The following is a 16240-nucleotide window of genomic DNA, read 5'->3' as shown; positions in this document are numbered from 1 at the left end:
AAAATTTTTAACAAAAAGTTGTCCATTTTTACTTAGCCTTATGCTTATTTACAAAGCTAACATATATTGAAAAAGAATGAATTTTTCTTGAATTTGTAGCTTTATACTTAACAAGATATGTGACAACTTATGACTTGTTTAAAATGTGTGAGAAACAACAGTTGCAGATCCAGAAGGGGTTTCACATATTCCAATATTTTTTTATCAATGTGTCTAAAAATTGTTTTATATATAACTTGTGGAGGATAAATATAAGTTCTTGTTTGTAATGAACACACACATCAAATGTATTATTGGCTAGGGTGTGTCATACACTGACCTTGAATTTGACCCCTATGATAGTAAAACCTTGTCTGACTGTGTCCTGCACATAACTTTAGTGCTGTAGAACTAATGTTGGCAAACCATGGTATGATGATGTATTATAGGACAGGGGTATGTCATATATTACAGTCATATTACTGTGACCTTGACCTTGAACATTTGACCTCCAAGATAGTAAAACCTTGTCTTGATTTGTGTTGAGCACATTTATAACTTAAGTACCATAGATCTAGTGTCCAAGTTATCCAAGCATGATATTTTGATGCATCATGGAATGGGGGTGTTATAATATTAAAATGGAACAGGTCACTCTGTCCTTGATTTTGACCTTTGACCCCAATGATAGTAAAACATCGTCTTATTTGTGTATGTTGCATAACTTTTGTACCGTAGCACTTAGATGAAAAAAGTTTGTATGCTGAAGTATGAGATCAGGATGCGTTAAATACCAAAATTAAGTCGCTCTCACTTTGACCTTTGACTTGTCTCAATACCAAATGTCACACCACAACTACAATGATATACATGGGGGAATTAGCCTTGCTATGTAGACAACTCTAATTTGTTTTGCGTCAAGGAATTGCTGTCTCATTGACACATACCATGACCTATCTCCCTTTATTCACTCATAATATTATACAAAATCTCCATTACAGAAATGCTATACTCAGTTAACAATAGAATTGTATGGAGAGATATTTTGGTCATATTCCTTATAATTGTCATTAAAAAATACTAAAGATCAATCAGGAACTTGTCAGTACATATTAAATAATGATCATTTATTTTTATCTAATTACCTGTACACAGGTGTAATATTATCTGATTATATTGTCATTTATGTCACCTTTATAGTTTTGTAATGTATGTGAGTCCCACTAGTCTGATGATACATTACTAGTAAATAGTCCAGAATATCATGTATTTTCACACTAGAGTTGTCAGGCTCTCTAACACTATTAAATCATTTAGCTGACAGTAGCCCTTTTTACAAAAAATCTTAAGTGTAAAATTTATAGTAAGTCTAGAATATTCCTTGTAACAATTAACTAAATATTTTTATCGTAAGATTAATTTTACACTTGAGATTTTTTGTGAAAAGGGCTACTGGATCTTAATTTTATGGCAAAATGTTTTCTTTTCCTGGCTGCAGGATTTTCTCACTGCGATGAAGACCCATTGGTAGTGTTGTGTTGTTTTCTGCTTTTTGGTTGGGTTGTTTCTTTTACACATTCTCTTTTTCCATATTACTCTATTCTAATATAGAAAATAAGAAATTAGAATGATTTTTTATGACCAATTAATTGGTTACTTTGTTATTGTGGATCAAATCATAGCTTGAGCTTAAATTAGGTCCAACAGAGTTGGTAAAATAAATCCCTCATAAAAGTGTCATGACATTAAGACTCAAACATTACACTAAAATATTTATATTAAGTGATGGTATTATCTATTTTAACACTACACACTATCCTTAGAAACTGTTTATGGGTACAGAACATATTTAATGTGATAGCTTGGTATTGTCACCTTTATAATGTTCAATTGTATAAATACCATGGAGAAGTATAGCACAGAAACTGTTACAAATATTTATCTTCCTTTAATGGATTAAAAAAAAAAGTTTAAAACCTGTCATGTTTTGTAATAGATCATTTGTAAGTCCTTGTATAGGACATTTTCTATTTGATGAGAGGATGACCATGGCTACTAACTCATCTTTACCCAGCAATAATAATTTTGTCTAAAACTAGTTAAATTAAGGGATGAAAGATGGAAAAAGAAGAATTTTTAATGTTCAATAAAGTTGTATTTAGAAAATCTGTTAAAAACTTATTTATGCCATAAATGTACAAAATTTCTTTTAAAAATATGGAGATGTAGTATGATTGCCAGTGATACATTAAACTTCTATCTACCAAAGTACAAATGAGATGCAAGCATCTATAGGTCACCATTATACATTCAAATTTTTATTTTATTCTTTTATCATTTAAATCAATTTTGTATGTTAATTTTCACATTCAGAAAAAATAAACATCACAGTATATTTTAAACAGTCAAACTCAAAGTTATGATTGTAGAATTTTTAAGACTATAATAGTGTAAACAAATTGACATTTGAAGATTTATCACTTGATAATGAACATGTGACAATCTTGACGTCCAGTATAGCTGTTTAAAATGGCCTACCTGGACACAAAAAACACAGGTGAAATTTAAACCCTGAGACTTTTGTATAGAATCAGAATGCACAGCAAATATGATTAACAGATAAAAACTTGTCAATATTTTAAGTATGGAGACATAACATCTTTTTATTATTGTGAGGAGTTTATGATCTCATGGACACAATCCGTTAAGTTTTTTGTCACCTGTGTAGTGGACGGTTTGAACTGGTCATATTTGGCATAGGTTTATAGAATAAAGGTAGGAGACTTTTATTAACGATTTTACCAAATATGTAAAATAATACTTTTTTTGAAGAATACATTTTTCAGCATATATATATTATATGTCTTATTGAATGAATGAAAGTTTTCAGATAGCATTCTTATGACAAAATTAGAACAACTTAAATATTATCTAAAGATAATTTTGCAAACTTATAGTACAAAGTTAAAGGAGAGATCTTTTATTGGTCAAATGAAAAGATACATATAAACTTTTATACTTCATCTGTGAATTCAAAACTCTGCTGATGGCTTTATGTAGGCACAAAAAAATCTGACCTGCTTCATGCAGCTCTGATTGGTATTTATAGGAGTAGGGACTTTTCACTGTATATTATATCCCTGTGTTTAACCAGTAATGTACACAGAAAAAGGGGGGTTGTGTCTGCAACCCTGGTTACAGGTTTAAGAATGATGGGAACTGATATGGTCTATTAACACATGCATTAGTTTTATCAATGAAAATTTGATTCAAGGAACATTCAATTGATACCATTAAAAAATTATCATAAGAATTAAAAATCATCTAATATTATTCATGTATTCAATGGTTATTGAATATATAGTTAAATATCATTTAGGCAAAAGATTGAAGTGACAGAAAGGAAATGGCTTTTTCTTGTTTTGTATAAAATCACACAGCTTGACTTTGTTTGAAATATTTTGACAAATATAAGATCCTTTGGAATGAAAGGTGATATTAATTTTTGTAACAGCAAGAACCTTTCAAGGAAATGGTATAATTTCTGTCAGAAACTATAGAAACAAATGTTATAGATTGTACAAGGATGAGAAAACATAATGAGTAACAGTATAAAAAATTTGGATATTTTAACTCGACAAACACAAAAATGCTGACCACATAATATTACTTGTATGACAGGCACATTTGTTGCTTTTTTCGGCCTTAAAAGCAATATATTGGTAATTATAGATACCTTTTGAGACTGAATTTTACACTTTAGACCTCAAAGTTAAAATGTAACAAAACTACTTCAAATTGTGTTGCCTGTTAATTGATGTTGATAATTATTAAACGAAGAATGGCATATCTTGTTATTTTAAAGAATGTGCCAAGTCGAAAATGCTTGATATATTAATATTCATAAATCATATTTTTTGCCAGATTTTGTGACTGACATTTAGCACTTTTTATGCAATAATGTCTTTGACTTATTTGAATAATGCTATAAACTCTGCAGATTTTTAGTTTCTTTCTAAACAAATAATTTGTTTACAACAGCCTAAGAATACATAAGAAAATTGGTCAGTTTTTGGTTCACAATTACAATATTTAAGTTGGTAGGAGTGTAACCCTAATACCACCGCTTTAACCTTTTCTATTGTACCACTTGTCACATGATAGGAAATCTTTTCTTTCTAATAACCAGATTGATGTATTAACTTATTGTGGAAATATTTCAATCTGGCATGATTTAAAAGATAGGGGTATTTGGGTTACCACCAATGGTACAGAAAATGTAAGAATTTAAAGTGAATAATTAATGGTATGTCAATTTTTGAAATTTTAAAGTATTATTGTAACAGTTACCAGATTCAACCCAAGAAAAGGTAATTTTTTAACAAACGTTTATTTTGCTATTGTTGTTTAGTTAATAAGAGAAAGTCATTTCATCACAGAGGCACAATCTTTCATTCCCTTAAGTTCAGTTTCCACACATCTGTTTTGATTTTGCTTATATATTATTATCCTTTAAATTCTGTGGAAATTCATACAAGGGGAAAACAATTTTGGAAACAAATTATATTGTAAGCATTTTGTTAATGCTGAAATTCTGTATCTGATCATGTATAATTGTCGGCTCATGCCTAATATGTTGGTTTTGTCACTTTATATTTAATGTGTTGGTGTTGTCAGTTCATACCTAATGTAGGGAACTTTCAGTTCATGCATTATGTGGGGGGTTTTGTCAGTTCATGCATAAAATGTTGTTCACTGTTCTCATTTCATACCTTGTGTGTTTGAGATTTCAGTTCATGCATTATGTGGGGAGTTTTGTCAGTTCATGCATAAAGTCTTGGAGATATCAGTTCATGCATTATATGGGGAGTTTTGTCAGTTCATGCATAAAGTGTTTGAGATATCAGTTCATGTATTATGAGGGGATTTTTGTCAGTTCATGCATAAAGTGTTTGAGATATCAGTTCATGCATTATGTGGGGAGTTTTGTCAGTTCATGCATAAAGTGTTGGAGATATCAGTTCATGCATTATGTGGGGAGTTTTGTCAGTTCATGCATAAAGTGTTGGAGATATCAGTTCATGCATTATGTGGGGAGTTTTGTCAGTTCAGGCATAGTATTTGAGATATCAGTTCATGCATTATGTGGGGAGTTTTGTCAGTTCATGCATAAAGTGTTTGAGATATCAGTTCATGCATTATGTGGGGAGTTTTGTCAGTTCATGCATAAAGTGTTTGATATATCAGTTCATGCATTATGTGGGGAGTTTTGTCAGTTCATGCATAAAGTGTTTGAGATGTCAGTTCATGCATTATGTATTGATGTTAACAGTTCATGTCTAATGTGTTTGAGATGTCTATTCATGCATTATGTGGGAGGGGGAGGGGTTATGAGAGTGCTATGTTTGCATACTTGCAGGATCAATGGAATCGATACAAGCTTGGACTGATTTGGTCCTGAGGTTAAAGTATAAAACATTGCACCTGTTTGCTTTTGGTCTACAGTTTTCTCATGGAAATCTTGGGAAATTTTGAAGATTTTTAACCTCTATGAAGTTTAATAAGAAAACCAAATCTGTACTCTAATAACAAGTTCAATCATAAGTTATCTGTTTAAAGATCTATACCAGACCGATTGTAATAATGTTGATTTTGTAGAATAGAAATTTGTTGGATTTTGGCATAGGAAAATATTTGTATAAAATAGCTATTTGTTTATTTCATATCAAAACTGTGTATTGCATATTAATCGATCTTTGATAAGGCTGATATGGAAAAAGATATGTTAAAGTAAATAGTATTAATTCTTTGATCCGATAAAAGGTGAAATGCATGTTTGAACATTTACAGTTTATATTATTAAAATGGTAATGAATTACAAAGCTGTTGATTACTATTATTATTAACCAACACAGGTAAGAAGGATTGTTCTTATTCCAAATTAATTTGTTCTAAAAGTTGTAAGACTTATTTTAACAATGGTAAATGTATTGCTAAACAATTTTATACATATGTGTAATTCAAATAAAATTGTACCTCAAACAAACTTAATCAATTTAGAACCAAAGCTTTTGTTTAAAATAGACAGTAATTCATTTTTCACAGGGTTCAATTTCTAAAGAATGATTTGTTTACTTTATATAGTTGAGTTTACTTTAGATGAATTTTGATGATTTTCATTGTAGTAGTATGGTAATGAAAATAAGAAATGCCTCTGACCAGGCTTAGCTGCTAAAATAAATGTATTCAATTGAGGTGTCTGCTCTTGGCAGTGTTGGTAATTGACCAATTGTCAAAAAGAAATAAGATTTTACCATAAGATCCATTGTATATATGTGACACCCACTTGATGAAGTGGTAGAATAAGAATGTAATGCTGATGTTTTTTAAGGAGTTATTTCCTTAAGGTATCTTGTTGTATTCTTGTTTATTTTGTTTTCAGTGTACATCTCTGCTAGATGCCTCTTAGGGTTTTGAAATGAAACATGCCCTCAATTTATAATATTATTTAGTTTTTTTGAAAGTATTCTTAATTGTTGTATTTTTAACTGTATTTTTTTTTTATCAAGGGTGAATTTGTACCTTTTAAAATAAAATCGGTTATCGCGTCTTACATTTAGTTCAACCTGGGTTCCATTCATAGACCTTGTTTAAACTAAATATAAAAACAAAACTAACATTGTGACTACAAATGACTAAACATGTATTAGAGTACTTTGGTTATTTTATACTGAGGTCATGATGATCGGAGTACAGATTATAATCGTATTGTTTGAAAAAAAAATGTAGTTTTGTTAATTTAAAGAAATAAAACCATTTGGTCAAAACTAAAGTATGAAATTACAGAAAGAAAATGCAATATTACTGGATACCATGACATGCATTGATGTTGTTACAAATACAAAGTTTCCGATTTTAGTATTTTCTAAGGAACTCGGTGTAGATTTAATAATCAATTAAAAAATCTAGTGACATCAGAGTATACTTCATGAGGCCTTTATAAACAATGAAACCCTTGGTTGGAACCAGTTTCACATCTGAGATTTTTGTTTTGATTTTGAAATCTGAGGCTTTAGATTAACAATGACTTCCATTACCGGGTTTACTTGTTAATTAGTGTTCACGATTATAAAGACAAATTTACTCACTAGTATACCTTTTTGGTTTATTTGCAGAATTTCCAAGAACCAGGATGTCCTAGCACTTTCCAGTGGCCAGTGTGTTGTCAAGGATCTATTATAATTCATCTGCAGGACACCAAACAACTGTTACCAGGGCAACAATATATTTACATCAGAAGGTCATCTGGAGGTCAAATACAGCTTGCTGTTAAATATTGTTCTTTACAAGGATTACATGATGTGATTTTGAGAAAAAATAATGAAATTGCAAATGTTTTAAATATGGAATGGTCCAATCGATTTAAAATGAGGTCTGATGAAGATCTTGGTAAACTACTTCAAAGAACAATGGTGTCTTTTGAAGATAGTATACAAAAAATAAAACTAGAGGAAAGTGCTGATTCATGCAAGGATTGTAAGAGGAATAGACAAATACCAGATGGAAAGAAAGTACTGTCAGCAGTCACAAATAGATCAAGGTTCTCAAACAGACCAGGTAAGACAATTGTATAATGTTCTAGTCTACAAGGGTCTTACATGAAGGTTAAAAGGAAGTAAATAAAGATGACTGGCACCACCTAGATTTTACATCCAAGATAATAGAAAAAAGTAAATTTATTTTCTGCTGCCTTGGTAATTAGAAATTAAAATTGAAATAGTGAGAAATGGGTGTTGGCCATTGGTGTAGAAATAGCGAGAAATCTAGAGAAAACTCTTTAAGACAAGCAACATTTTCTGTGCCAAATTAAGCAAGGAGTGTTCTTCATTCATACTATTTCGGAAATTCCAGAACCGTTGAGTACCCTTAAAAAATGCCATTTTTCTATCAAAAAAGCTGCGGCACCATATTTGTTTGACCATTGCAATTACACCCAAAGGTGTTGATAATTCAGAATTTGAAATTTTTTTCAATGGATCTTTGATAGTGAAAAGGCAGGACCAAATAAGGCTACCATTGTCGCCTATGTAAATAATTACTTCCTTGTAACCTGAATGCCTGATAGGTTTTAATTTGAAGGCAGGTTATTTTAAGAATGAGTTGCCTGCTTATCTAGTTTGACATAACATTAACTGTCCAAAGTGTTTGCCTGCTGTCAAATTACACACATTAGCAAAATCTGTTGATTTTCAGTGCAATATAGTTCTTGCTAGAAATTGGCACGGAAATTTAATGATCTTTTAAACTGTATTTGACATCAATCGTTTTGAAGTTAGGTTGGCATAAAGTTTTAACATTGAACTCATTAGAAATCATTACTATTTGTTGATCAAGTTGATGTTTGAGCAGTTTGAAAAGATGACAGCTAGACTGTCAGACAATATACTACTTCATGTTTAATTTTGTTGTTTTACTGTGTTGGGTTTCTGACTCATTCTCATGAATCTTTAACTTGTTTTATTCATAATTGAAAGCCTTATAAGCTGAATAAGAGGAAATTTAGAATGTAAAACTATGAAACAACAACCCGACAACTACAGTGACCCAAAATATAAATCTAGCCTGATGATATCACCATATCATCTTTAATAAATAAACGAGCCTCTTTTCATAGTTAAAATTATATTGTGAAATTGCATGACTTTAAAACCGAACTGCTTCTTATTTAACGATTTGTGTGTGAAGATGGCCAATATTTTAGAATGATTTTTGTGTGAGTGATTAATTTAAAAAATAAGGAGATTTGGATTTGATGACCAATGAGACAACTCTCAGACTCTACTAGAGGTCAAATGATATAGAAGGTGAGCAACTATATAAGTCATTTATATATATAATTAAAGGCCTTCAACAATGAACAAAATCCATGTAAGGGATGAATGTCACAGTGACACAAATAGACAATCATAAAGTCTAGGATATAACTGAATTGAAAGACACATGAACTGAAGATGAATTGAGAAAAGGGGCGAGATGGGACATTATCAAGCCATAAACTTTTTAAAACAGATATCACAGTGTGCACATAGCTTTAACCAATTATTTAATAAAACACCTTCAGCATATTCAGATCAGATGTTTTATTTGTATTTATTACAATGGATTCAGAATTGAAAAATGAAACATATATATTAAGAAATATGTCCCAAGGTTACAATACAATACAAACAATTCATAACACTTATATTTGATGAAAGTTTAATGTATGGGAAAGGAAAAAAAGGTTCCAATTCAGATCAGCTATGTCTTGTTTCGACATAGACCAGTTCATTTGAGTTATTATTACATTTTAATGTACAATAGTTGAGTTCAGGGAAGCTTTCTTTCTCATTTTTTAAATATTTGTGTTAAAGATAGTTAAAGTAGTTTAAAAGTACCTCACTGTAACTTACCTTCATATATAGTTATTTGTGGTTCATAAAATATCTGTAAGTGTTTTGAAATTACAAAAGTCAAACTAGATGAAAATAATTTGATATATAAACAAATTCTCTTTTTATTTCACTATTGCAGTAAATTAAGTTCAACTCAAGTTGACTTTAAAAGTTGCCTACTTTGCAAGTTTAGTCAAAGGTCACATGTGTAGCTACATTGTATCTCCTATATTACAACATAATGTTTTCTAATATTTACAAGCCCAAGTTAAAATCAACTTGCCCTCTTGGCTGGCTAAAGTCAACTGTATCAGGTATAGTTGAGAGTAGTGTGATTTCCTTATTCAGCTAAAATCAAAATTTACTTCTTCACCTTGCCATCTGACATCAAAACAAATTTGCCTACTTTGCCAACTGTTTATATAATTATCATGATTATGAAAAGTAAGGAACTGGTCACTATCTAAAATTTCTTCTTGGAATAGAATCTTCTATTATCATTAAAACTTGGGTGGACTTTGACAGGATTAAGCTAATCATAGTGCAGTTATGGAATGGTGCAATGTTTTTGTTATCAAAACAAAAGCACATGGCCATAGCATGACTGAGAGAAAAAAAGGATGAGTTCCAGTAAGAGTAAAAAAAAAGTTGGAATGGGAGATATGACATTTTAGTTGAATTCTGGTTATTCATTGAAACTTTTCCAGGTAGGAATATTTTGTTAGACCTATACCTTGTACTGAAGCATGTATGTACTATTCAGATCTAACACTCGACTTGTGTTTTGTCAAATGTTTTGTGGTTGTCCAGTTTGATTGACATGATCATACATGTGTGGCCATTTGTTTGATGGATATATTAGTATATAATAAGGATAGGTAAACTGATGACAAATATACTGTTGTCTGAGGACATTATCCTGCAAACAAGTACTTGTATAGTTAGACAGGTGAACCAATTGTCATTACAGGTGTGAATAATGATTCTTATTCATATTTCGCCTTCGGTCTCAAGTAATGAATTAGCTTTACTTCTCTATGAGGGGTGAAGCTTACATATAATATCTCTGTTTAAAGAAACAAACTATATAACCACCTATAGCTGGCCAGTGACCTTGACCCTAGTATATAAGCACCTGTTCCATAATAACTTGTCATTATTTTTCTAGAGGGTTGAAGTGAACACTTCACATAAGTTCTTTTTAGTTATTTTATTTTTATCTTAAATTTGGCAGAAAGTTATTAAAGTTACATTAACTTGTCTACGATGTACGACAAGTTCTAATGTTATTTTGTTATTTACAAATAATAATTCCTCAATTGTCTACGATGTATGACAATTGTTGATGGAAATGAATTTAAAAATTTCTTGTCTACGATGTATGACAAGTGTTCATGGAAATTAATTAAATATTTTATTGTCTACGATGTATGACAATTTTATATATTCATTAAGTTTTTGCCTAATAGCACATTTGTTACTTAATTCATACTCCTGTTTGTTAAACAGGTAGATATTTAAAAGTATTTCTATTCATCTGAAGGTCGTGAGTACTTTTCACAATTTACACGTGTTTTACCTGCACAGGTACACATTTTTGTATTACAATGGCTGAATTTGTTTATGCAAATGTATTGTTTTTGCAAGATGTTTAGAATGATGTTTACACTTACAAGGGTGATGGTTATGATTTTCATCATCTCTGGAATGTTTTAGAAATTAAAGATGATAAATTTAATAGGAATACAAGAGGTATTTTAAATAAATCCTCTTCTTAAACAGTTATAAAACCTAGTAGTTTTATAATAGATCATAATGGCATGGCAATTGGAAATAATTGACAAAGCAACAGAACCTGTAAAAAGTAAGTTTTAAAATCTAGTGTTACTTGTATAACTTCAAAATCTATTTGATTTGTGATTGTTTCTAACGAAAGTGCTGTTGAGATTTAGATAGGCATGTATATTGATACATTTACTATTTATTATTAATGTATTAAAGAACCTGTATGAATCATGAGGTTTGAGACAGTTTCACTGCCTTCAACTCTAGCAGAGTTTGTAGAGAAACCTGCTGCTATATTTGAATTTTTGCCATTAGAGGCTTACTTTAATGAAGATTTAGTTCTAAATTTTGATCTTATCTACTGAATTGATACGGTGTATGTACCTCCTTTTGGAGTATGTGCCATGGCTGATGATAGTCCAGCCGGAGTTGAATTTGATACGTCTTTTGATCCTGCATTAAGGTCTTTTGATCCTGCATTAAGGTTTTCAGAAGCCTTTAAGGCTTCTTTTAGTGAGATTAATGGTCCATTATCTCATCCTGTTTGTTGAACAGTTTAATCATGATTTTGATAAAATCAGGAATATATAAAGTTCTTAGAGGAAATACTATCACACTGAGAACTGTGACAATCCTAGTGTGTCTAGGATAATTAAAAAATCGAAATGGCAATGCCTAGACAGGCCCACTCTGTGGTTTCAAAGATGCAGGAAACCCAGAGATACTTTATTAAGGGGTTGATCATCACCCCTATTGTTGAGTTTGCTATTTCTTGTTGTAGGAATGAGCCATTGGATCTTGATAATACAAGGATTTTATTGTAAAATTATATTTGTTTGTTTTACCATGGTTTTCTGGTTAAACCCATAGGAGATGCTCAGAAATATTTAGATGATAAAACTTATTTGTAATTCTGTTGTGATAGTTGCTTTATCACATTTCTAGTTATGATTGCAAAAAGCAAACTTAGTGTTTATACAAAGATTCTTAGCAAATTATAGATTCCTTGGAAGAGGTTCCAGGTCTAGCAATTAATTTACTACCAGCTGTTATGGGAAAGGCAATATCAGTTTTTTAACTGCAGAGGCTCTGTTGGTCAACAGGGCGACTATACTACATGTAGTAGGCAATTCCCTTCATTGAGAGGGAGACGTTTCCAAAAAGGGAACAGAGAATCTCAAAGAGGTCACATTTCTCAACCAGTTGCTATATATACAGTAGATAACTTAAATATTATGATTTGGAAAATGTTACTAATGATCTATTGATATTAGATTTATTAAGAAATGGTTATAAAATTATTTTTAATGATGTACCACAAGGTTTATCCTTTTTGAATTAAATACATTTCACCTTTCATAAGGATGAATTAATTTCAGAAGTCCAAAAATTGATAGCTAAGAGAGCTATTTAAAAGGTTGATCGATCAATGGAAAATCAGTTTATTTCCTATATTTTCTTGGTTCCTAAGAAAGATTGGTCTTCAAGGCCTGTATCTATTTGAAAAATTAAAACAAACTAAGTTTGTGGCTTATCAGCATTTGGAGCAGGACCATTTATCTTTTGTTTAGATGTAATTCTTTAGAATAATTATCTATAGATAGAGCTAACATCTATAGATCTCACAGATGCATATTTAAGTATCATTTATGTTTATATCACAATTTCCTGATTTATGTGGAAAAGACATTGATATGATATTTATGTTTTTTTTTTTTGTTTTGGATTGGCTTCTGCATCAAGAGTTTTTACTAAGGTTTTAAAACCTGTCTATGTATTTATGAAATAATGTCACTTGAAGTATATACATGCTATAGTTTATACATTGATGATTATTTTATTATGGATCAGAGTTTAGATGATTGTATTGTGAATACAGAAGAAGTGGTGCAAATGCTTGATAAGCTGTGCTTCAGAAAAATTTTGAGAAGTTGGTACTCATTCCTTGGAAGCACATTGTTTTCCTTTGTCTCATTATTGATACTTAGCTATTTAAGTTTTTTCTGACAGATGAGAAATGGTAAAATTATCTCCCTTGGGAAATTCTTTTTAAATAGAATTGTGTAACGGTATTATAGATGTTTTACATCATTTATTGGTCTTGTGATGAATGCTTTTAATGCAGTATCTGTGGCATGCATGGGAATGTTACATTGCAGAAACATGGCGAGAAATAATGTTGAAACACTGTATAGTTGTTACAGTGTTTATTATCATCAATAGGTGAAATTTTTTAACAATTTAAAATCAGAAATTAAAAATTTGATTTATAGACCCATCCAAATAAGTTTTTGGGTTGTACCAGATTCCTCTGACATAAGGATTTGGGATCCAAATTTGAAGAAAATGTTTCTGTTGGTAGACGGAGCTTCTTTAAGAGTATGCACTCATTTCATATAGATTTCATAGTATTGTTGGCTATAATATTCTTCTGGAGAAAAAGTTTTAGTCACAGAGAGTTATACAATCAGAAGATACAATTTCAGTAGCTTTTATTATGCAATAGGAGGTGTAACCTCTTTGTCACTTAACATGCTTACTACAAATATTTCATTATTTGGGCTTGGTGTTCAAGAAAGAACATTTTTATCACAGCTCTTTATATTCCTGGTAAGAAAATTTTTGATGCTTATCATATGTCTAAAAAATTTACAGATTCAAAAGGATGTCAATTGAAAGAAGATATATTTGTTTTGTTGTTATTACGTTTTCATTTTCAATCTGTAGATAATTACTTCGTTGTCTTTTGACCAACAAGCTCCTTTCAGAGATGTTTTTATTTTCATGATCAGAATTATGACCTTATATTTTCCCATCTTTTTCATTGTTGGGGATATTTATAAAGAAAATTATTAGTGATAAAGTTCAGAAGGCTCTTTTGATTATCCTTTTTGGCTTGCTCAGAGTTGGTTTTCTTTGCTAAGACCAATTTTAATTTATTTGCCAGTTAAACTGTTAAGCATAAAAATTAGTAACAATGTTACATACTGAAGATAATGTCTTTCCGTCAGGAAGAGACTTAATTTAACTGTATATTGTAAAAAATTAAAGTGAACCAACACCTGAAGGGTTGATTGTGCAGTAGGGTAAAAACGTGTGTATTATACTCAGAAATCACTTTAATATAAACAGGAGATTTCAGAATCATTTGTAAAATATATTTACACTTCATCTTGGAGACCATGCATCTATAATCAAGCATTATCAATATTTTTTTTGAGAAATTTCATTATTTGGTGTGTTCAATTAGAGAACCAATTCCTTATCACCATCTAAAAAGGATGTTAGTCACGGATTATTGAAATTTTTGTAAAACACAAGCTTTTCATATTCAGCATGTTTAATGTGAATTTTTCTTGGTCTATGTTGAAACAGACTTTATCCTTTAAGAAATAGATTTTACTGAATTTGTTTGTTTACTACATGTATTTGTGGAAGGTTGCTTAAACCTGAATCTGCAATTGAAGAGTTAGATACTCTTTCACTTGGGTGATGAATTTAGCGCTATCTTTTTTAAGTTCTTAATATTCATTGGAGTATTTAACATTGAAACTGTCTTTTATACTTGTGTCTTTATTTGCCTTGACTACATCTGCCTTGAAGTACTATCTTTATCAGCTGTAGATTTACATTCTATGTCTTTCATTCAGAGACATGGCACTTTATTTTTTCATATACATGAGTTTTTGAAAAATACCAGATCTGTTACTGTAGTTAGTTTACCTAATGAGGTGATCAAAGGTTTTGATAAACCAAAACTTTGTGTTGATTAAGACAATGATTTATCATGTTTTGTGTACAAAATAGGTGAGAGAATTCATCTAAGTCTTTTCATAAAGTTTAGATAGTTAGAGAGAGTTCTAATTTTATCCGAGGTTTTAAGGTTAACTCATTTGGAGGAACCTCTTCATAAGTGCATTTAGCTTCAGGATGTTCTATTAAGGACATTATGGCAACAGTTTTGTCTGGACATATGGTAAAACTTTTTACAAGTTCTATAACAGGAAAGTAAATAATATCAGTACTAAAACACTTTTCTTCAGTTGTAGTTACTGGATGATCTTGTGATTTTTATCCTTTATTAAATGTTGGCATTTATATAAAAATTGTTTTTAGTTTGTGTCTACACTTTAAACAAGCTAATTCATTACTTGAGACCGAAGGCGAAATATGAATAAGAATGTTCCTTCATCCAAGCATATCTTGGATGTGCAGGATGAAGGTCATTCTTAGAATATGAGCCTGAGGCTCGAAAGTAATTAATTCCCACCCTAGGGATTATCAGTCAGACCCACCCTTTTCCACTGGGTTTTATATTTGGTCGACACAAACTTGCTTTAAATTATGACAAGTTATTATGGAACAGGTGCTTATATACTAGGGTCAAGGTCACTGGCCAGCTATAGGTGGTTATATAGTTTGTTTCTTTAAACAGAGATATTATATGTAAGCTTCACCCCTCATAGAGAAGTAAAGCTAATTCATTACTTTCGAGCCTCAGGCTCATATTCTAAGAATGACCTTCATCCTGCACATCCAAGATATGCTTGGATGAAGGAACATTATCTTATTAAGTGTAAAACACTTTTAATGAAAAGATGTTCAAGAGTTCATTATATATTGGGACAATGATATTCAAATTTTGCAGTGAATATCCTCATTTCTTTTAACTATATAATCATTTTGAAAGTACGTTTTAGCATATATAAACTTAATTCTTGATATGTATGTACTTTTCTGGTAAGCTTGAAAGTTTTGTTATTTTTGTAACTTTTAATATGTAGTATACTTAAAGCCAGTATTGAAAAAATATGAATGAAAATTTAAATAACTGAGTTTATATATTATTAAAAAAACCAATATGTCTGACATGTGTCCTAATATATCATTTATACCTGATTAATTTGTGTAATGAAGGAGATTAATGATAATCCGTGAGGTTATTAATTTCCAATTAATGGCACTTCCTTTGACCAATTAATACTGGGCTCACAAAAAAATCATTCCATTGTGACCTTTAATTTTCCACACAATTACACATG

The 16240-nt window shown here is 30.6% G+C and overlaps 1 protein-coding gene across 3 annotated transcripts in view; it reads left to right on the top strand.

Moving 5' to 3' along the window:
- LOC143080470 (puratrophin-1-like) overlaps positions 1-16240 on the top strand; it is a 103094-nt gene that overhangs the window by 18725 nt on the left and 68129 nt on the right. For 2 of the 3 annotated variants that reach the window (XM_076256323.1, XM_076256324.1), the window contains one exon: positions 7155-7596. In XM_076256323.1, the coding sequence (XP_076112438.1) occupies positions 7155-7596 (442 nt within the window). Of the gene's footprint in view, positions 1-2552; positions 2755-7154; positions 7597-16240 lie in introns of those variants that run through there. The other variant, XM_076256325.1, reaches the window with a different exon arrangement.

Source organism: Mytilus galloprovincialis, chromosome 6, assembly GCF_965363235.1.
Source record: "Mytilus galloprovincialis chromosome 6, xbMytGall1.hap1.1, whole genome shotgun sequence".
Lineage (NCBI taxonomy): Eukaryota > Metazoa > Mollusca > Bivalvia > Mytilida > Mytilidae > Mytilus > Mytilus galloprovincialis.
This window is presented reverse-complemented; position numbering and strand designations above follow the sequence as displayed.